At 36.4% G+C, this 22,306-nt stretch overlaps 1 protein-coding gene and 1 pseudogene across 12 annotated transcripts in view; one reads left to right on the top strand and one right to left on the bottom strand.

The window, feature by feature from the left end:
• Positions 1 to 22,306, top strand: part of PHF14 (PHD finger protein 14) — a 198,449-nt gene that overhangs the window by 25,132 nt on the left and 151,011 nt on the right. For all 12 annotated transcript variants that reach the window (XR_010126939.1, XR_010126938.1, XM_054494329.2 and 9 more), the window contains exon 5: positions 14,729 to 14,888. Coding sequence is in view for 10 of the 12 variants with exons in the window: in XM_054494329.2 (XP_054350304.1) it covers positions 14,729 to 14,888 (160 nt within the window). In the remaining 2 variants the exon portion in view is untranslated. The remainder of the gene's footprint in view (positions 1 to 14,728; positions 14,889 to 22,306) is intronic.
• LOC129040197 (large ribosomal subunit protein uL23-like) lies at positions 7,350 to 7,817 on the bottom strand (annotated as a pseudogene).

Raw genomic sequence — 22,306 nt, 5'->3', positions numbered from 1 at the left:
GGTTTTTTGCTGTTGTTGTTGTTGTTGTTAAGTGATGGAGTGTCCCAGGCTTGCCTCAAACTCCTGGGCTCAAACAATCTTCTTGTTTCAGCTTCCTGAGTAGCTGCGACTAAAGGCATTAAAGGCATATGCCTGCGCTTGCAGTAGTTTTCACTTTCTTCTAGCACAATCTGCTGGAGCTGAATAAGGCTGCCCCCTGCTAGTAAGGCCTGAGGTCTCCAGTTCACTACAGTCCTCTCTCAAACCACTTACTCATTTTTGTTAGTTGCCTAGTCCCTGGAGATATTTGAATATATAGTTCCTCATCTGCTTTGAGGGTACTGTTTCTTGTTGCTGATACTTGGGCTGCTGATGCCTTGTGGTCTCAGTGTCTCACATCTATAATAGTAAAGCAACTCTTTTACTATAGCTTTTACTTTAGGACACAAGCTTGAGTCCACTGGGGACTAGGCCTATGTACATTTCAAAATGAACCTCGCTCTCTGTTCTGTTGTTTTTGAGTCATGTTTTGCTCCTTGGACTCTTAACTTAGGATGAGTTCTTTCCCAGTAGATTCATTGTTCAGATAAACATAGATTTCTGTAAGGGCACAACATTAGTTCCACTGACATGCTTACAGCTATTAAAAGTTCATAATAGGACCCCTGCTTCAGATGAATAGCCTCGGTACTGGAAAATCTACCTTCTTTCCAAAGTAGCTTTGATTTTCAGAAACATTTAAAAAGTCTGAATCAAGGCAGACAAATGAGATGATCAAGTTGAGTGGTAATGCCAATTAAGTCAACAGGATGTTGTGTCTATATAAAGTCATGTAACAATTCTTCTTGTGTAATTGATTTAACTGGCTTTGATGGCAGTCCAAGTTATAAATATTTTTGAGACTTTGCTAATGATAACTCATTTAATTCCTAAAACTAATTCATTAGAATTGGAGACCTATTTTTGTTACAGAGAAGGAAGAAAGTTAGAGAAGGAGAGGGAAATTGATGCATAAATAGGGAAGCTGAATAGTGTTTGACCACTTTAGGTGAATCTTTATGTTGTATAATTAATTTGTTGGTAGTAGTTTGAATTCTGTGAACTTTATATATGTTCCAAGTAAAGATGCAAAAAGGTCAAAAATACGTTTTGACTTAAATTACGCTATTACTTTCATCCTCTAGTTTAAATAATTTCCCATTTCCCTTTTTAATTTTGGAGTTTCTGTTGTATGATTGATTTTGTATGTTGTATGATTGGACTTTCTGTTGTATGATGTAGAGTATCTTTTCATATGCTTATTTGCCTTTTTTTTTTGAGATGGAGTCTTGCTCTGTTGTTCTGGCTGGAGTGCAGTGGCACGATCTTGGCTCACTGCAACCTCTGTCTCCCAGGTTCCTGCGATTCTCGTGCCTCAGCTTCCTGTGTAGCTGGGATTACAGGCACACACTACTACACCTGACTAATTTTTTATTTTTAGTAGAGACGGGGTTTCGCCATGTTGGCCAGGCTGGTCTCAAACTCCGGACCTCAAGTGATCCACCTGCCTTGGCCTCCCAAAGTGCTGGGATTACAGGCGTGAGCCACCACACCCACCCTTATTTACCTTTTGTATATTTTCTTGGATGAGGTGTCTATTCAGATCTTTTGCCCATTTTTAAAAATTGGGTTGTTTTCTTATTGTTAAGTTTTAAGAGTTCCTTGTATATTTTGGATAACAGTTCTTTATCAGATAGGTCTTTTGCAAATATTTTCTCCCAGTCTGTAGCTTGTGTTTTTATTCTCTTGAAGTTATCTCTCACAGAGCAGAAGTTTTACATTTTAATGGAGTCCAACTTATAAATTATTTCTTTTGTTTGTTATGCTTTTGGTCTTGTATCTAAAAAGTCATTACTATGCCTGAGGTTATCTAGATTTTATCCCATGTTATTTTCTAGTTTTATAATTTTTTAATTATAAATTTTCTTAATTAAAAATTTAAAAATTTTTATAGTTTTGCATTTCACATTTGGGCCTGAATTAATTTTTGTTACGAGTATAAGGTCTGTCTCGGAATTCATTATTTTGCATGTGTGTGTTCAGTTTTTCTATCACCATTTGTTAAAAAAGCTGTCTGTGCTCCCTTATATTGCCTTTGCTCGTTTGTCAAAGATCAGTTGACTATATTTATTTGGGTCTTTTTCTGGGCTCAGTTTGTTCATCAGCTGACCTATATGTCTATTCTTTGATTAATACCACACTGTCTTGATTACTGCAGCTTCATAGTAAGTCTTGAAGTTGAGTAGTGTTACTCCTTTGACTTGTTTTTTTTCCTTCAATATTATGTTAGCTCTTCTGGGTTTTTTGCCTCTCCATGTAAACTTTAGAGTCAGTTTGCAGTATCTACAAAATTACATCCTGGAATTTTGATTGGGATTTTATTGAATCTATAGATCAAGTTGGGAAGAAATGACATCTTGACAATATTGAGCCTTTTTATTCATGAACATAATAAACATTTATTTAGTTCTTTGATTTCTTTCATCAGAGTTTTGTAGTTTTCTTCATAGAGATCTTGGCAATATTTTGTTAGATTTATATCTAAGTATTTTATTTTTTGGGGGGTGCTAATGTAAATGGAATTTTGTTTTTAATTTCAGTTCTACTTGTTCATTGCTTTCATAAGAAAGCAATTGGCTTTTGTATATTAACTTTGTATGCTGCAGTCTTGCTATAATTGCTTTTTAGTTCCAGGAAATGGCTACTCTTTCAGATTTTCTACTTAGACAGTCATGTCATCTGAAAGCAAAGATAATTTTATTTCTTTCTTTCCAGTGTGTATATTTTGGTTTCCCTTTCTTGTCTTATTACCTGATGTTGAAAGCAGTAGTGACAGAGAACATCCTTGCCTCATACCTCATCTTTGTGGGCAAGCTTCTAGTTTCTAATCGTTAAGTATGATGTTAGCTATAGGTTTTTTTGTAGAGTTTCTTTATGCTCTAGTTGAGGAAATTACTCCTTATTTCTGTTTGTGTTTTTTTTTTTACTTGTTTGTTTGTTTTGAGACAGAGTCTCACTCTGTCGCCCAGGCTGGAGTGCAGTGGCGCAATTTCGGCTCACTGGAACCTGTACCTCCTGAGTTCAAGTGATTCTCCTGCCTCAGCCTCCCCTAATGTGTATAATTTTAAAAGGTGCCTCAAGATTCCTCATGCAGGAGATGGGAAGGATCATCCTTTGAGAGACATTGGTTTAGAAGAAAGTAAAAATGGGGGGATAAAAGGAACTCTACAATGTGGATGATGTCATGCTGGAGCTTAGACAGCCACAGGTATAGGTCAAGGGAGGAGCCAGAGCAATGTAGAATGAAGTATGGTTCCTGGTATAAGGCAAGTATCAGGTTGACAGTGAGGTTTCTAAAAATTAAGACTTTTTATTTTATTTATTTATTTATTTTTGAGACGGAGTTTTGCTCTTGTTGCCCAGGCTGGAGTGCAATGGAGCAATCTCGACTCACTGCAACCTCCACCTCCTGGGTTCAAGCAATTCTCCTTTCTCAGCCTCCCAGAGTAGCTGGGACTACAGGCATGCGCCACCACACCCAGCTAATTTTTTGTATTTTTATTAGAGACGGGATTTCTCCATGTTGGTCAGGCTGGTCTTGAACTCCCCCGCCTCTGGTGATCCACCCGTCTCTGCCTCCCAAGGTGCTGGGATTGCAGGCATGAGCCACCACACCCGGCCAAAAATTAAGACTTTTTATTCCTCTTAATAATGGTTAGGGCAAGCACAGGAAAGAAGAGGCAAAAATGAAATGCTGATGACAAAAATTAATGGTGTGAGCACCAATAGAAGGTTGAGGGTCAATGCAGATGCAAGCTTGGGTAGTATCTGCTAAACAGATGTGCCGCCTCTTGCTCCAGCTCTTCTACTGTCTTCAGGGTGATTTTTCTTTCTTTCTTTTTTTTTTTTTTGAGACGGAGTCTCATTCTGTCACCAGGCTGGAGTGCAGTGGCATGAACTCGGCTCACTGTAATCTCCGCCTCCTGGGTTCAAGTGATTCTCCTGCCTCAGCCTCCCAAGTAGCTGGGATTACAGGCGTGTGCCTCCACACCCAGCTAATTTTTGTGTTTTTAGTAGAGATGGGGTTTCACCATTTTGGCCAGGATGGTCTTGATCTCCTGACCTCGTGGTCCGCCCGCCTTGGCCTCCCAAAGTGCTGGTGCATATCTGTTCATATTATTTTCTGCTTAAAATCAGTCCCTTAAAAATAAAGTTCACACTAATAGCAAGACTGTCTGAGATCCCATACCCTGACCATTTGAATGACTTGTCTTTTTCTCCAGTGTTTGGGGGCTTTCATATATGCTTTTCCTTTTACCCAGATTCCTCTTGTTCCACAAATATAACCTAAATACATAGGGGTTAAGCCAGTGTTTACCATTTGTCTTCCTGTTATTTGGAGATTTGAAAAATCTTATTTTTAATTTTATTTTTAAAGATTTTATTGTGTATATTTAAGGTATACAATGTGTTGTTATGGGATATATATGGATAGTAAAAAGGTTACTGTAGTGAAAGAAATGAACATATCCATCATCTCACATAATTACCCAATTTTTAAAAAGTTTACCAAGTCCATCCTTCTGCAGAAATTACCCATTTTTTTGTTTGTGTGACAAGAACAGCTAAAATTTATATTTAGCATGAATCCCATATACAGTACAAGTTTATTACCTTGAAAAATCTTAATTCATTAAAATATTTTTTCTTAATTATAAGTAACATATGAGTAGATATGTAAAAATAGTTATGCTGTCTGTCTCAACTCTACTTCTCTTTGCATAGGGAATCACTGTTAACAATTTGGTATGTATCTACCCCATCTGTTGTACCTTGTGTACCAGGAGTTTTTTAACTTTATTTTATTATGTAGATATATGTCCATTGTAGAAAACATCACTAGAAATAAGCTAAGAAAACATCTCCCAGTTGGGCTCGGTGGCTCACGCTTGTAATCCCAGCACTCTGGGAGGCTGAGGTGGGTGGATTGCTTGAGCTCAGGAGTTTGAGACCAGCCTGGGCAATGTGGTGAAACCCTGTCTCTACAAAAAATAGAAAAATCAGCCAGGTGTGGTGGCTTGCACCTGTAGTCTCAACTACTTGAACTGAGGTAGAGGATCACTTGAGCCAGGGAGTTCAAGGCTGCAGTGAACCAAGATTGCACCACTGCATTTCAGTATGGGCTACAGAGGAAGACTTTGTCTCAGAAAAAAAAAGAAAAGAAAAAGAAAACATCTCTCATAAACATACCACTTAGAGGTAAATATGCTTAAAACTTTAGTGTTTGTTCTTCCAGGCTTTTTTTTTTTTTTTTTTTGCTTGCTTGCTCATACATATATGCAAATATATATTTTTAATTTAATAGCCAATAATATGCACACTCTTCTTATAATCTCTATACCTCTATTGTCACTATGGTTTCTCCACACCCCACAGGATCCATTCAGGTACCATGAGTTGCACTTGTGTTATATCTCTTTAGTCTCCATTAATCTAGAACAATTTTTCTGCCTTTTTGTGGTGTTCATGATGTTGACACATTGAAGAATCTTAGTTTTTATAATGTCATATTGAATATCTCTCAGTCTGGATATATCTGATTGTTTTCTTGTGATTAGATTCAGTTTGAATTTTTTTTTATTGTGCTGGTGTTTAGTTCCCTTTATATCACATCAAAAGATGTATAATGTGGCTGGGTGCGGTGGCTCATGCCTGTAATCCCAGCACTTTGGGAGACCGAGGTGGGTGGATCACTTGAAGTCAGGAGTTCGAGACCAGCCTGGCCAACATGGTGAAATCCCGTCTCTACTAAAAATACAAAAATTAGCCTGTAATCCCAGCTAGTTGGGAGGCTGAGGCACAAGAATAGCTTGAACCTGGGAGGCGGAGGTTACAGTAAGCCAAGATTGTGCCACTGTACTCCAGCCTCAGCAACAGAGCAAGATTCCGTCTCAAAAAAAAAAATGTATAATGTCAATTTATTGCATTATTGGTGATAGTTTAGGTGGTGTCAACCACAGACCTCTTAATTTTAAAGATTTTTTTTTTCTATTTGTAATTAATGAGAAATCTGTGGGGTAATAACTTTGAGACTCTGTTAATATGCTGTTCTCTAGCAACTTTTCCACTTAATAGTTTTAGCATCCTTGTCAAAGTCACTGATTACAATTACACTGATTACATATGTGGGCTGCAAGATGGAAATTTGCTAATTCCAATTCTAATTCCTCCTACATTTATTAGGAAGCATTTACTGTGTAAAGAAATTCTCTTCCCCTTTTTTTCCTTTTCAGTATTATTGTGAGCTCATATGTTATAATCTATTAACTGATTGCTGTTTCTGATACTTATTACATTGTCCAAATTTGACCAGTGAGAGTCCTTTAAGCAGGCCCTTGTGTATACACAAACACTTCTCTCTCCCTCTCACTCTTTCTCTGTTCACCACTTTTCTCTCTCCACCTCTAAATAAATTGGATAAATCCCAAAGATATTTTTCTACAACTTGCTTTGTTTCAGTCATCTGTTAATTCTGTAATTCTTCTCATGTCAGTGTACATGGGATATTTCATTCTTTTTAATGATACATAGAATGGCTCAACCATAATGTACTTATTTTTTTGTTTCAAGTTTTTCACTTATATATAGTGCTGACAAACATGTGCCATGTATATATATGTAATAATTTCTGTGGGATAGATACCTAGAAGTAAAAATTCTTTCTTTTTTTTTTTTAAATTTGAGACGGAGTCTCGTTCTGTCGCCAGGCTACAGTGCAAAGGCGAGATCTTGGCTCAGTGCAACCTCTGCCTCCTGGGTTCAAGCGATTCTCCCGCCTCAGCCTCCTGAGTAGCTGGGACTACAGGCATGCGCCACCTCACCCGGCTAATTTTTGTATTTTGAGTAGAGACAGGGTTTCACCATGTTGGCCAGGATGGTCTCAATCTCCTGACCTCGTGATCTGCCCACCTCTGCCTCACAAAGTGCTGGGATTACAGGGAAGTAAAATTTCTGAGTCAAAAGATAAGTGTATTTAAACTTCTAAAAACCATTTCCAGATTGACTACCAAAAAGACTGTACTAATTACCAACAATGCACAAAGTACTTGATAACATTGCATATTTGTAAATTTTCTTTTATTCTTTTGGATATAATCTCTTTATTACAATGTGCATTCACCTTATTAAGAATGAAGTGTGGTATCTTGTGGCCATTTGCCACATTTTGTTTTCTGTTACTTGCCTGTCATTTTCTTAGTCATTTCTTTTCTTTTTTTTTTTTTCTGATGAAAACATACACATATATTTAGAGTTAGCCAGCTAGACTCAGTTTAGATGATCCCAATTTTGTTGGCAACATTCAAAGCATTGTAATCAGGAGCCAGTCGAACATATGCCTTCTTTTCTCCATCAGGCCGAATTAGGGCGTTGACACCTTGGCCACATCAATGTCATAGAGCTCCTTCACAGCCTGTTTGATCTAGTGCTTGTTGGCTTTAACTTCCACAGTGAACACAAGCATGTTGTTGTCTTCTCTCTTCTTCATGGCAGACTCAGTGGTCAGCAGAAACTTGATGATAGTATAGTAGTCAAGCTTGTTTCTCCTGGGGGCGCTCTTCCGAGGATATCTGGGCTGCCTCCAGAGTCTCAGTGTCTTGGGCTGCTGGAAGGTCGGTGACGTGTGGATCTTTTTTTTGGTGGCTGTGGACACCTTTCAACACTGCCTTCTTCGTCTTCAAAGCCTTCGGTTTGGCTTCAGCTTTAGGAGGGACAGGAGCTTCCTTCACTTTCGGCACCATCCTGTGAAAAGCATAGTCATTTCTTGTCCTGGCGCGGTGGCTGACACCTATAATCCGAGCATGTTGGGAGCCTGAGGCATGTGGATCACCTGAGGTCAGGAGTTTGATACCAGCCTGGCTAATGTGGTGAAACTCTCTTCTCTACTAAAAATACAAAAAAATTGCCAGGTGTGGTGGTGGGCGCCTGTAATCCCAGCTACTCGGGAGGCTGAGGCAGGAGAATCTCTTGAACCCAGGAGGTGGAGGTTGCAGTGAGCTGAGATCGCGCCATTGCACTCCAGCCTGGGTAACAAGAGCGAAACTCTGTCTCACAAAAAAAAAAAAAAAGAAAGAAAGAAAGAAAAGAAAAGCTTAGTTATTAGGTTCTCTTTGTCTTTTTCTCATTGACTTATTGGAATTCTTTTTTTAATGTTCTTTGTCTGTTATATGTGTTGCAAATATTTTCTATCCTTGCAAATGTTTTTTATGTTTTCCATCCTGCTCTGTATCCTTTAACTTTGTGATTTTTTTTTATTGTTTACAATTTTCTGTACAGTTAACACCTGTAGATTTTTTTTTCCCCCTTAACTCTTTTGGGACTAGTTTTTAAGTTTCAAAATGAATTTTTATCTAAAACTCAATCTAAAGAAAGGGACATTTTTAAAAGTGTAATAAGTAGCTAGTGTTGCTAGAGTCTTTTGTTTTTAAATACGGGTGCTTACAGTGACAGACTTCCATATTGTAATTCAGCCATGCAATTTTTAAAAAACATCTCATGGTTAAATATGAACTTCATGAATACTTTATTTAGAGAAAACTATTTGCCCATCATAATACATGAATATTAAATAAAATGTGGAAAATGTAGAACAGAGAGAAGAAAAAAACATTTCTAATTGTCCTAATATCCAGACAGCCATAGTATTTTGTTGCATTTCTTTTATCTTCTTTTTTTTTGAGAAATATGCTTATTCTCAAGTAATTGCATAAAGATTTTTAAGTTGAGATTTTGCTAAAAGATAGTATGCCAAATTTCGCTTATTGAATTTATAATTTTTACTGTAATTACTTTTCAGAGTGCTCACTTCATCTAAATCTCTTTTCTTTTTGAAATTTGAGGGCTGCAATGTGTCCTCAAATTTATCCTTAGTATAAATATCTTTGTGGGAAGATCTTCTAATATTAGGGTATCTCTGACCGTGATGTCACTTATCCCGATATCCTGATTGTAGTGTGTCTGAAGGAAAATGTCAGGTATATGTTAGTACTTCACAGAAGTTAGGTAGTGTACTTACCAGCAGTTGCCCTCAGGTTTAGTTGCTATTCATTAAATGAGATAAGGCTTACTAAGAGATGTTTCCCCCTATTTATTTTTCAGTTTACTGTTAGCCTAGCCCAAGGCCATTTTTGTTTTTTAGTGTATGGAAGAAGATATCCTTAGGAGTGTTTACTGGATAGTAGAATATGTTCAAGTTATAACCATTTGGTACTTTACTTCTTTTGTGCTTTAGGACAGGGGTCCCCAACCAGGTGGTACTGGTCCTTGGCCTGTTAGGAACTGGGCCTCACAGCAGGGGGTGAGCAGCTGGTGAGGGAGCATTACTGCCGGAGCTCCACCTCGTCGGATCAGTGGCAGCATTGGATTCTCCTGGAAGCGCGAACACTGTTGTGAACTGCACATACGAGGGATCTAGGTTTCATACTTCTTATAAGAATGTGATGCCTGATGATCTGAGGTGGAACAGTTTCATCCAAAATAATCCCCCTGTCCCATCCATGGAAAGATTGTTTTCCACACAACCAGTCCCTGTTGCCAAAAAGGTTGGGGACCAATGCTTTAGGATATATTTCTGACAGGTATTATGCATGTTGTAGGTACTGTCTTTCTCGTAAATAATATTACTCATTTAAAAATCTTTTTTGGCTGGGTGCGGTGGCTCATGCCTGTAATCCCAGCACTTTGGGAGGCTGAGGTGGGTGGATCATGAGGTCAGGAGATTGAGACCATCCTGACTAACATGGTGAAACCCCGTCTCTACTAAAAATACAAAAAAATTAGCCGGGCGTGGTGGCGGGTGCCTGTAGTCCCAGTTACTTGGAAGGCTGAGGCAGGAGAATGGCTTGAACCTGGGAGGTGGAGCTTGCAGTGAGCCGAGATCACGCCACTGTACTCCCAGCCTGGGTAACAGAGCGAGACTCCGTCTCAAAAAAAAAAAAAAAGTCTTTTTTATTGATGAGTTTCATAGTCAAAAGCCTAATGATATATTAAGTACAGAAAAAGTGTTTTAAGTTTTTAAATGGCAACTTTTATATACCTGTTTTATATATACTGAAATATAATTAGGATAGATATTATTAAACACATACTGCAGATGAAATAACTAAGCTTCAGAGATTTGATTTGTTCAAAGTTACACAGCTAGAAGGTGGAAGACTGAAAGTCTGCTGGCCCCTGTGTGAAAAGCTGAATGGGGAACATTTCCACTGATTTGAATTATCCATACCTTTGTACAACTCAAAACAATTGTAAACACATATTTTTATTTTCTTAAATATGAGTTGTGTACATTGCATATATTAGTCAAAGATTGATCCTAATTAAATGGCCATAGAAACGTGTCTTCTCTATTACCCACTGGAAACACATTGAGCACATATGAAATGAGTTTTATGTGTTTATACATTGTTTATTTTGTTTACCCATAGGAAAAAGAAAATATTTTTCCCATACTTGTGTTTTATATGGAAGAGAGAAAGATTTTATAACGTATTTAGTCACTAATTAAAATGAATTGGAGCGGATATACAGTGCTAGAACTTTGGTCTAGAGCTCAGTAAACCCAACAGATATGACAGAGAAATATGGGATAAGTGGCAGGTAAAAGTGGCAAGTAAAGAACTCTATAAAGATAATGACACAGTATGGATCGTTTTTCAGGGACAGTGAAGCTGAAGAAAAAATACATACACACTTGCTGGTTGTTCTTTGAGCTTGCACAACACCATTCTTCCAGATTACAAAGGAAGAATTTCTTGGGAATGGATTTCAGAATCATTCCTAAGATTGTTTGTAGGAGGTTTAAAACTCTGTGCAAATGTGCACGTTTGCTATGTGTGTGGAATATTCTTTAAAAATATAATTGAAAATTTTCTTTATTCTAAAAAAGTGAACTGCTGTGATTTACCTTGATTTGGCTGAATGAAGTTAATAAATTGGATAGCTCCTTAAGGGCTTTATTCTCTTGGTAATTGCCTACTTATGTGAATGCAGATTTTATCTAGTTTGAATTTGTTTCAAAGGAACATTATTTTGTAAAGAAAATATATATTTTTTCCCATGTGGTATTGCATAGCACATTGAGAAAATAGATTGATGATATTGTTTCATTTTATGATTTTTCTTTGAATATAATGTTTTGTTCTTTTATTGGAAATAAAACTGATCCCAAGAAGAAAATTATATTTCCTTTTAATTTTATGATAGTGCATTTAAAATAATGTATATCTAGACAAGGTGATGAAGATGATGATTGCCAACCACAATTTAATGACATTAAAGAAATTAATGAGTTTTGATTCCTTTGCTTATCTTGTGTGTTATAGTCTAACTCCTTTTAAATCTTTTCTTTGACATTTTATATGACTTTCAGATTGTGTGTATATATGATATATATAATTATGTATTAAAGTATATTAATTAAAAATATTAATTAAATGAAATTATTATATAGTTTAATTTATAACTATTAATATTAACTATATTTAGCATAACTATTAACATAGTATATATGAAATCCATATATACATATATATATACACACACACATGCATAATCTGAAAAAATATATATACTTTTTTAAGACGAGATTTTGCTCTGTTGCCCAGGCTGGTTCACTGGCACCCTTCACATCCCAGGCTCAAGTGATTCTTCCACCTCAGCCTTTCTAGCAGCTGAGACTACCGTGTGTGCCACCATGCTTGGCTAAACTCTCTTTTTTGTATTTTTTGTAGAGAGAGGGCCTCATTATGTTGCCCAGGCTGATCTGAAACTCTGGGCTCAAGCGATCATCCTGCCTCAGCCTCCCAAAGCATTGGGATTGCAGGCATTAACTACAAGCCTTGGCTGACTTTCAGATTTTATTAAAATTCGCTGTTATAAAACGTTTGAATAGCATAAGGATAACAATTAAACAGTCACTTGAAGCAGCTTGTGTAAGTCATAGCTGCAAACCAACTTTTTAGTTTTTTGCTTACTATTAGGTTATTTTAATTATGATCTATATTAGGTAAATAGTGCTTTAATGAAATACTTACATGTAACCACTGACATATAATGATGGCTAGTTAATTAATGATGGTAATTTAAAATTATTTACTAATTGTATATGGCTCTTTTCCTTTCTCATGGGTGATTTGTTTAACTCAGTATTCATTCATTTATATACTGTAGTTATTTATTTATTTTAGTTTGAATTTCTTTGATGGTTGTGAGAAGTCACTCTCCAATTTAGGCTCCTGGTTGTCTGGTTAGTGTTTACCAGTTCAAATAATCACATGATCTTACATTGGATATATATAAACTTATCCATATGGTGAAGTCTTTTAGAAGACTATCATGTTAAATGTTTCTCATTGTGGCTTATTTAATGTCATCAGTTTATTGGGGGTTACTTTGGGTGCCCCTTAGAACTTGGCACCAAGACCTATCCTCTTAGAATAAACCTGGTTAAAAGGATGTTGGGATGGTTGTTATTTTATCTTTAGAAATGACCTATCTTGAGATGTAATAAATGTGTCTTAGGAGACTGGAGAAATGCCCAAACCTAAAGGTGATACTTCAGGACAAGAATTAAGTTGCAATGTATTCATTATTATATATGCTTTAAATTGTTTCTTTGAAGGATGTTTTACATTAGGGCAGTGCCTTCCTTTTTAGAGGACGGGAAATTTGATAATAAGTTAGTGTGTGTCCATTACCATTTGGGAAAAAGAAATCTATTTAGGAGTCATGACTGTCATCAGTAGAGAAGTGTACTTCATTGTTGGTTATCAGTAAGTAGTTCAGCATGGTTTTTTATAGTCTGAATGAAATACTCTCTCAGAACTTTTCAGTTTGCATTTACCAGATTCCATGTTTATTATACTTTGGTGGTAGTAATAGAAACTTCTAGGCATCTTGATGCTGAGACAGTTATTTATGATTATGGATGTGACATTGCTTACTAGCAGATTTTGTTGGTTTCTAAGGTACTGACAGCCTCATCAATGCTGACTGAGTTCACTGACAAAATTGAGTTGTAGGAATTTTAATGATCAAAACCTGATTTACCAAGATATTGTCAATGAAGTCCTGCCTGAATTTCTTATTGCAGCTTTGATAAATAGTCTACTCTTTTAAACTCAAAATCAGGGAAAATACTTTGACTTTATAAAAATTTTAGGCAGATCTGGAAGCCTAAATAGTAACTTTAAATATACAGTCACCCGTCGGTATACCTAGGGGATTGGTTCCAGGACCCCTGCAGATACCAAAATTAGCACATATTCAAGTCCCACAGTCGGACCTGGGGAACTTGGGTTTATGAAAAGTTGATGCTTTGTATGTGTGAGTTTTGTATCCCACAAGTGTATTTTCACTCTGTGTTGTGTTGAAAGAAATCTGCATATAAGTGCACCTGACCAGTTCAAACCTGTGTTGTTGCATTGTCAACTGTAACTTGTAATTCCAGAGATGTATATAAGGAAACTTTGCTTTTGATAATTGGAGGGCAGTTGAATTGAAGTATGACATGTCGTACTCTAAAATGTAAAGGACATTGCCAAGTTGCCTTGTTTGTTGGATGTGTTCATGAGAATCTTTAAGCATTTTTATTACATTAGCTGCCTAAATAATATGATGAACTCCTCTCAGAATATTGAGTTTCGTGAGTGATAAGAGGAAAAAAGAGAATGACATATTGTTTTCATCCATTTCAGTTATAGACAAATTCTCACAGAAGACAGAATAATTTAAAATTTTTAAACAGATTAAATACATCATAGAGGTAGAGATTGGCTCAGTTGTGCATGGAACTCAGTCTGTCTAACATTATTACTCTGAACTTTTCAAACTGTTCTATAGCTTTAGGTGCATAACTTTGCTTTTACAATTGTATTATACCTGTTTATATTATAATCTGCCACCTCCAAAATTAGATCAAAGACTTTTTTGTTTGTATGTTTGTTTTGCATGAGTTTGGTCTTTTATATATATATTTTAGTACCTGGTACAAAGGGACCTCAATAAGTATTTACCAACCAATAATTAATCTAAATTCTTTAATGACAACTTGTATTTTTTATATTTTATATTTTTATTTTTTATGAGATGGAATTTTGCTCTTGGCACCCAGGCTGGAGTGCAGTGGTGCAATCTTGGCTCACTGTAACCTTTGCCTCCTGGGTTCAAGCGATTCTCCTGCCTCAGCTTCTCGAGTAGCTGGGATTCTGGGCACCTGCCACCACGCCTGGATAATTTTTGTGTTTTTAGTAGAGATGAGGTTTCACTGTGTTGGCCAGGCTGGTCTCGAACTCCTGACCTCAGGTGATCTGCCCACCTCGGCCTCCCAAAGTGCTGGGAATACAGGCATGAGCCACTGCACCCGGCCTAATTTTTATATTTTTTAAATTAAAAGTTTATGTTTTCCCACCTTTAATGCCTTTACAGTAGGACTAAAACTATTTTTAAAATGTCATTTATTTCATTGTGTATACTACATTAGGTGAAAAAGTATATAAAATGAGTTTATTTCTGTATTTTAATACATTTCTTATAGATCACTGGTGTTTCATATCTTTTTCCTCATCTCTTCCCTTTGCTATTCTTTTTCGTGATTTTATGTGACTTTAACAAAATAAACCCTATTTAATCATAGTGTTTTTGTTTTTTTTAGGTTGTTATGGAGTCGATGGAGAGAGTGACTCTATTATGAGTTCAGCTTCTGAAAACTCCACCGAACCTTGGTTTTGTGATGCCTGTAAATGTGGTGTTTCTCCTAGCTGTGAACTGTGTCCTAATCAGGATGGAATTTTCAAGGAGACAGATGCTGGAAGGTTAATGTCCTAATTATGTTGGTTCATATGTTTGCTTTATAATGTGTCTGCCTTTGACTTCCCTGTTCTGTTTGTGATTATCCAGGTTACACACTTTCGTTTGATTGCTTCTTTGTATCTTCTTGGCATAGAATAAATGACCAGTGGGATACAGATGGAGAAGGGTGAGAGGAAAGACCATTTATTGAGTACCTGCATTTGCCTTTATATCCATAATCTTATTTAATCTTAATAATTGACCCTATGATGAGGCAGGTGGTAAAGTTTCTCATTTTATAGGTGTATAGTACCCAGGGCTCAGATTATTTAAATAACTTATCAGTTCAAGACCACAAACTGGTGAATGGTCAATTTTGACCCTAGATCTGTATAACTTTATATCAGGAGATAGAACTTAATACAGTGATTTAAAAAGGAGAAGTTTAGTATAAAGAATTATTAAGCTGTGATAAAAGAGTCACTATAAGGTATAAAAAAACTCTAAAGGATGCTCTGGGGCTGAGGGAGATTATCCAAGGAATGACAAAATTGGAATGATGACCTCCTACCCTAGGTTGGGGTTCAGGCTTTGTTGGAGAAATTGTAGTTAAACCCTACTGGATGGAGAGAAGTATGCTGGTTATAGCCTAGACCAAATTTTGTCTTCAGTTCGTGGCAAGTAGGTGGCTGGGTACAGTCTGCTGGGAGAACTGGGGCACTGGTTTGAAACCTGGAGAGTATGCTATCTGTGTTGAGAGGGCCATGGAAAAATGATCTTCATGTTGGGCCAGGGCTGTGAGGTCACTGAAGGACTGTGTATATGGCTGGGGCAGAGCACAGGAGGAAGTACTCCACCCATACCTGCTGAAAAGCCCCTCCCTTCTATGAGACCTCCTGCCATTGAGTTTATAGCTCCCTCTACCATTGAGCTTAGTGTCATGCTCACTCTGAGAAGAAATGCTGAAGAAATTCTGTCCATTATTGCAGAGTAGGTATCGAAGCATGAACGAGAGGCAATTAAATCAATAAGTGGCACAAAGACCTGTGTTCTTTTTACTACATTCACACTCATGTTTGTTAACACATTTGAGCACTTGTCATCATAATGGTGTTGCCATCTTTCATGTTTTTTTTTTTTTTTTTACAGGAGACTACCATCTAGGGTTGGTGACTAAAATTAAGAGTAATTTTCAACCTTTTGTATTTTGTGGAGATCACGCTCTGCCTCTTCCTCTCCAATATAAGAGGGGGGTTACTTAAATTTTTATTTTGTCACATAAGGATGTTTTAGTATTTTATTAAACATGCTTTATTTATATTAAAAACAAGATTAGCAACAAAGCAACCTATATAAATTATCACCATCATTTCCCATATTTTAACATAAAAAAACTAGGGTACATTATGTCCTAAAATAAATGATAGACTTTTAAATTTAATAAATTTTACTTTAGTAAAGTAAAACAAATTTTCTCTTATTTTTATCATTTTTGCCTCAATTGGTGGACTGATCCTTGAGAAATGTTGCCATACAAGATTGCTGGGATAGTGTAGAATCTACCATTGAATCTTGGAGAACCCCATGTGTTGATGTTCAGGACAAATGACTAAAGAATCTTAGCTCTCCTTCCTTATCGTCTATCCAAAAATAAAGTATATAACAAATGATTTGATGTTTTGACATGAATCTGTGGTCTGTATCATAGGCATAGGCATTACTCTAAGTTGGGCCTGACAGTGGCCTAGTATTGGGGAGTTTAATAAGCATTAAGTGCGCACCTTCAAGTTGGACTATTTTTGGATTCTGGTCTTTTCTTTTTTTTTTTAATAGCTATAATTTTAGGCAAGTGATGTAACCTTTTTATGCCTCAGTTTCCTTAGCAGTGTTGAGAAGACTAAATGAGATGATCCATGAGAAACAATTAGCAGTTTCTGTAACATAATAAGTGGTCAGTAAATGTCTCCTTACTCTTACGACTGCCGTTACTGCTACTACTAGTGTATTCTTATTACCATTATTGCTCTACTTATTTTAGGTAATCATGGAGTATTAGCTCATGCATAGATTTTTTTTTTTTTTTTGGTAACTCTTCCAGTCCTGAGAATTGAAATTTTTGGTGATAAATTGTGGTGAATAAGTAAGGCAGTTTTGGAAAGACAGAACTTCCTTTTAGGGAAGAGAATTTATTTTCCTGTTTTTCTTGTTAATAATTTAAAAGTTCTGTTAGGACACTGTCAAGTAGTGGTTACTTCATGCTATCATAATAGACAAAACAACTGGCAAAGTTGTTTCTGAATGAAGAAAACTGAGGCCTCTTTACCATTTAGGTTTACTGAGGGATTTTTTTTTGGATACTGTGGATGTTACATAAGTAGACACATCCTGTGATGGTGCAATCTGGCAAAAATTCTTTTATATACTATTTGAACACTTTACTTGTGCTAATGTCTACATTCACCTGTAGGCTGTACTGGAAATTATAGGCCTTCACAGTATCTCCAAGGACGTAATACTAGTTTGATTAAAGATATAAAAAGCCAAGAAAATTCGACAAGCCTTTTAGTATATGAGCTTCAAATGGAAAACAGGGAAAAAGAATATTGTATATAAAGAATAAAAAAGGTTTTGAAGTTCACTATCACATGAGATTAATTAGACTTTTTTCCTTCTATTCTTGATGGGAGCCACAAGTTCTACATAGAAAATGATGTGATTTAATGTAAGAAAACCAGTACATTCTTGTCATTAAATTTTTATTTTATATCTTATGGAGGGTAAGACTTATAAACCTGACTGTGGGAAATTTTTAGGCATTCTCTCCTTTTTTATTTTTTATTTATATTTTTACTATTTATGGGTACATAGTAGATATGTATATTCATGGGGTACATGAGATGTTTTGATACAGGCATGCAATGTGAAATAAGCACATCAGGAGAAAGGGGTATCCATTTCTCAAACACCTATCTTTTGAGTTACAAACAATCCAGTTACCCTCTTTAAGTTATTTTTAAGTGTACAATTTAGTTTTTCTTGACTGTAGTCACCCTGTTGTGCTATTAAACAGTAGGTCTTAGTCTTTCCACTTTTTCAACTCATTAACCATCTCCCACCTCCCCCCGCCATTTCACCCTTTCCCTGCACTATCCTTCCCAACGTCTAGTAACCATCCTTCTCCTGTCTGTGTCCATGAGTTCAGTTGTTTGATTTTTAGATCCCACAAATAAGTGAGAACATGTGATGTTTGTCTTGCTGTGCCTGGCTTATTTCACCTAACATAATGATCTCTAGTTCCACCCAAGTTGTTGCAAATGACTGGCTCTCATTCCCTTTTATGGCTTAGTACTCCATTGTGTATTGTGTACCACAATTTCTTTATCGGATTCATCTGTTGATGGAAACTTAGGTTGCTTCCAAATCTTAGCTATTGTAAACAGTGCTGCGACAAATACAGGAGTGCAGATATCTCTTTAATATACTGATTTCCTTTCTTTCGGATGTATACCCAACAGTGCAATTGCTGGATTATATGGCAGCTCAATTTTTAGGAACCTCCAAAGTTTTCTTCATCATGGTTGTACTAATTTACATTTCATGCAACAGTGTACAAGGGTTCCCTTTTCTCCACATCCTTGCCAACATTTGTTATTGCCTGTCTTTTGGATATAAGCTATTTTAACTGGGGTGAGATGACATTTCATGATAGTTTTGATTTGCATTTCTCTGACGATCAAGGATTTTGAGTCCCTTTTCATATGCCTGTTTTAGCATATGAACTTCTTTTTATATGTCTTCTTTTGAGAAACGTCTATTCAAATCTTTTGTCTATTTTTAATGAGATTATTAGATTTTTTTCCTGTAGAGTTATTTGAACTCCTTATATATTCTGGTTATTTATCCCTTGTTAGTTGGGTAATTTGCAAATATTTTCTCCCATTCTGTGGGTTGTCTCTTCAGTTTGATGATGTATCCTTTGCCCAGCTTGTTGTGATCCTGCTTTTTTAAAAACCTGATATGATATCTTTTGTCTGTTTTTGCTTTGGTTGCTTGTGCTTGTGGAGTTTCGCTCAAGAAATTTTACCCAGAGCAATGTCCTGGAGATTTTCCCAATGTTTTCTTGTAGTATTTTCATAGTTTGAGGTCTTAGATTTAAGTCTTTAATCCATTTTGGTTTGATTTTTGTATATGGCAAGAGATGGGGTCTAGTTTCCTTCTTCTGCATATGGATATGCAGTTTTTCCAGCACCATTTATTGAAGAAACTGTCTTTTCCCATATATATGTTCGTGGCACCTTTGTTAGGCACTAAGTTCACTTAGGTGTGTGGATTTGTTTCTGAATTCTGTATTCTGTTCCTTTGTTCTGTGTATTTGTTTTATGACAGTACCATGCTGTTTTGGTTACTGTAGGTTTGTGGTATAATTTGAAGTCAGGTAGTATGATTCTTTTTTGCTTAGGATAGCTTTGGCTCTTCTGGGTCTTTTGTGGTTCTGTATACATTTTAGGATTGTTTTTTCTATTTCTGTGAAGAATGTCATTGGTATTTTGATAGGGATTGCATTGAATCTGTAGATTGCTTTGGGTAGTATGGGCATTTTAACAATATCGATTCTTCCAGTTTGTGAACATGGAATATTTTTCCATTTTTTGGTGTCTTCTTCAATTTCTTTCATCAGTGTTTTACAGTTGTTATTACAGAAATCTTTTACTTTAAGTTAATTCCTAGGTATTTAATCTTACGTGCGGCTGTTGTAAATGCCATTACTTTTAAAATTTCTTTTTCAGATTATTCACTGTTGTCATATAGACATGCTCCTGATTTTTGTATGTTGCTTTTGTCTTTTGCAACTTTACTGAATTTATCGGTTCTAATAGTTTTCTTATGGAGTCTTTAGGTTTTTCCAAATACAACATTATATTATCTGCAAACAAGAATAATTTGACTTCTTTCTTTCCAATTTGGATGCCCTTTTTATCTTTCTGTTGTCTGATTGCTGGAAGCTACGGCTTCCAGTACTATGCTGAACAACAGTGGTGACAGTGGGCATCCTTGTCGTGTTCCAGATCTTAGAGGAAAAGCTTACAGTTTTTCCCATTCAGTATGATACTAGCTGTGGGTCTGTCATATATCACTTTTATTATGTTGAGGTATGTCTTTCTATCCCCTGTTTTTGGGGAGTTTTTATGATGAAGGGATGTTGAATTTTATTAAATGCTTTTTCAGCATCAGTTGAAATGATCATGGTTTTTATCCTTCATTCTGTTGATGTGATGTATCATGTTGATTGATTTGCTTATGTTGAACCATCCTTGAATCCCAGGGATAAATCCTACTTGGTAATAATGATCTTTCTAATGTATTGTTAAATTCGGTTTGCTGGTATTTTGTTGACAATCTTTGTGTCAATGTTCATCAGAAATACTGGCCTGTAGTTTTCTTTTTTTGATGTGCCTTTGGCTGGTTTTGGTATCAGAGTCTAACACTGGCCTCGTAGAATGAGTTTGGAAATATTCCCTCTTCCTCTATTTTTTGGAATAGTTTGAGTAAGATTGGTATTAGTTCTTCTTTAAGTGTTTGGTAAAATTCAGCAGTGAAGCCATCAGGTCAAGCAGTCCCAGGCTTTTCTTTACTGGGAGACTTTATTATGGCTTCAATCTCGTTACTTCTTATTCGTCTGTACAGGCTTTGGATTTCTTCATGGTTCAATCTTGGTAGGTTGTATGTGTCTAGGAGTTCATCCATTTCTTTTAGATTTTCTAATTTATTGGCATATAGTTGCTCATAGCAGCTGCTGATGATCCTTTAAATTTCTGCAATATCAGTTATAATGTATCCTTTTTTATTTCCAATTTTATTTACTTGTATCTTCTCTCTTTTTTCCTCAGCCTGGCTAAAGGTTTCTCAGTGTTGTTTACCTTTTCAAAATACCAACATTTTGTTTCATTGATCTTTTGTATATATTTTTTATTTCAATTTTATTTATTTCTGCTCTGATCTTTATTAATTCTTCTACTAATTTTGGGTTTGGTTTGCTCTTGCTTTCCTAGTTCCTTAAGATACATCATTGGATTGTTTATTTGAAGTTTTTTCTCTTTTGATGTAGGTACTTATAGCTATAAACCTCCCTCTTAGTAGGGCTTTTGCTGTATCCCATAGATTTTGGTATGTTGTGTTTCCATTACTATTTGTCATACTCTTCTTCATGTCCTTTGTTGGGTGTCCTCTCAGCTGTTGTGAAATGAAATATGGCTTTGAACTAAATTCCTTAATTTTTAAAAATAAGCTTTATGTTGCAATAAAAGGCAACATTGAAATCTTTATGTCTCAGTTCTTTCTTTTTTTTTCCTCATCAGACAGGGTCTGGCTCTGTTGCCCAGGCTAAAGTGCAGTGGCACGATATTGGCTCACTGCAACCTCTGCCTCCTGGGCTCAGGTGATCCTCCCACTGAAGCCTCCTGAGTAGTGCAGGTTATAGGTGTGCGCCACCACACCAGGCTAATGTTTGTATTTTTCTGTAGAGACGAGGTTTCAACCTTTTGCCCAGGCTGGTCTTGAACTCCTGGGCTCAAGCAGTCCTCCCACCTCAGCCTTCCAAACTGTTAGGATTACTGTACCTGGCCAATTTTTTCTTTTTTTCTTGAGAGAACGTCTGGCTTTGTCACCCTGACCTGGAGTGCAGTGGCATGATCTTGGCTCATTGTAAACCCCCGCCTCCTAGGCTCAAGCAGTCCTCCTACCTCAGCCTCCCAAGTAGGTGGGACTACAGGGGCATGCCATGACACCTGGCTAAATTTTGGTATTTTTTGTAGCGATGGGGTTTCATTGTGTTGCGCAGGCTGGTCTCAAACTCCTGAGCTTAAGTGATCCTCCTACCTCTGCCTCCCAAAGTGCTGGGATTACAGGCATGAGCCACTGTGCCCGACCACTTCTTTCTTTTTTTTTTCTTTAAAATTCTAGACTTAGTAAGTCTTAGTTCTGTCCCTTGCTAGACTTGTTATATTTGAAAATCAGTTAATCTTTCTGAAACCAGTTCTTCATATGTAAATGAACAACCTCCTACTCAACAGAAGCTTTTAGGCTTTTTTTTCCTTGTAGTTAACATTTCTTGAGTGAAGACAGTGAGCCACACTCTTCTGTAAGCACTTCAAATACATCTTGATAACTTCCAAACCACCTTTATGGTGCTCTGTGCCTAGTAGACACTTATAATTGATTACTGAATGAAGGAATGAAAGTAACATACTTGACGTGAATTTGTTTTACATGCTGTAAAGGCATTACTGATACAGAGCACTTCAAACTCCAATTTTATTGATTAATATAGTTTTCATTCTTAAATGAGTCTTTTGAGAAGTATCATTCTACTTAGTCTGCTTTATTAAAATATATGAATTTACAATAATCTGTTAATAGTTTGTGCTAGGATGACAATTCTGAC

This window comes from Pongo pygmaeus, chromosome 6 (genome assembly GCF_028885625.2).
Source record: "Pongo pygmaeus isolate AG05252 chromosome 6, NHGRI_mPonPyg2-v2.0_pri, whole genome shotgun sequence".
NCBI classification, from domain to species: Eukaryota; Metazoa; Chordata; class Mammalia; order Primates; family Hominidae; genus Pongo; species Pongo pygmaeus.
This window is presented reverse-complemented; position numbering and strand designations above follow the sequence as displayed.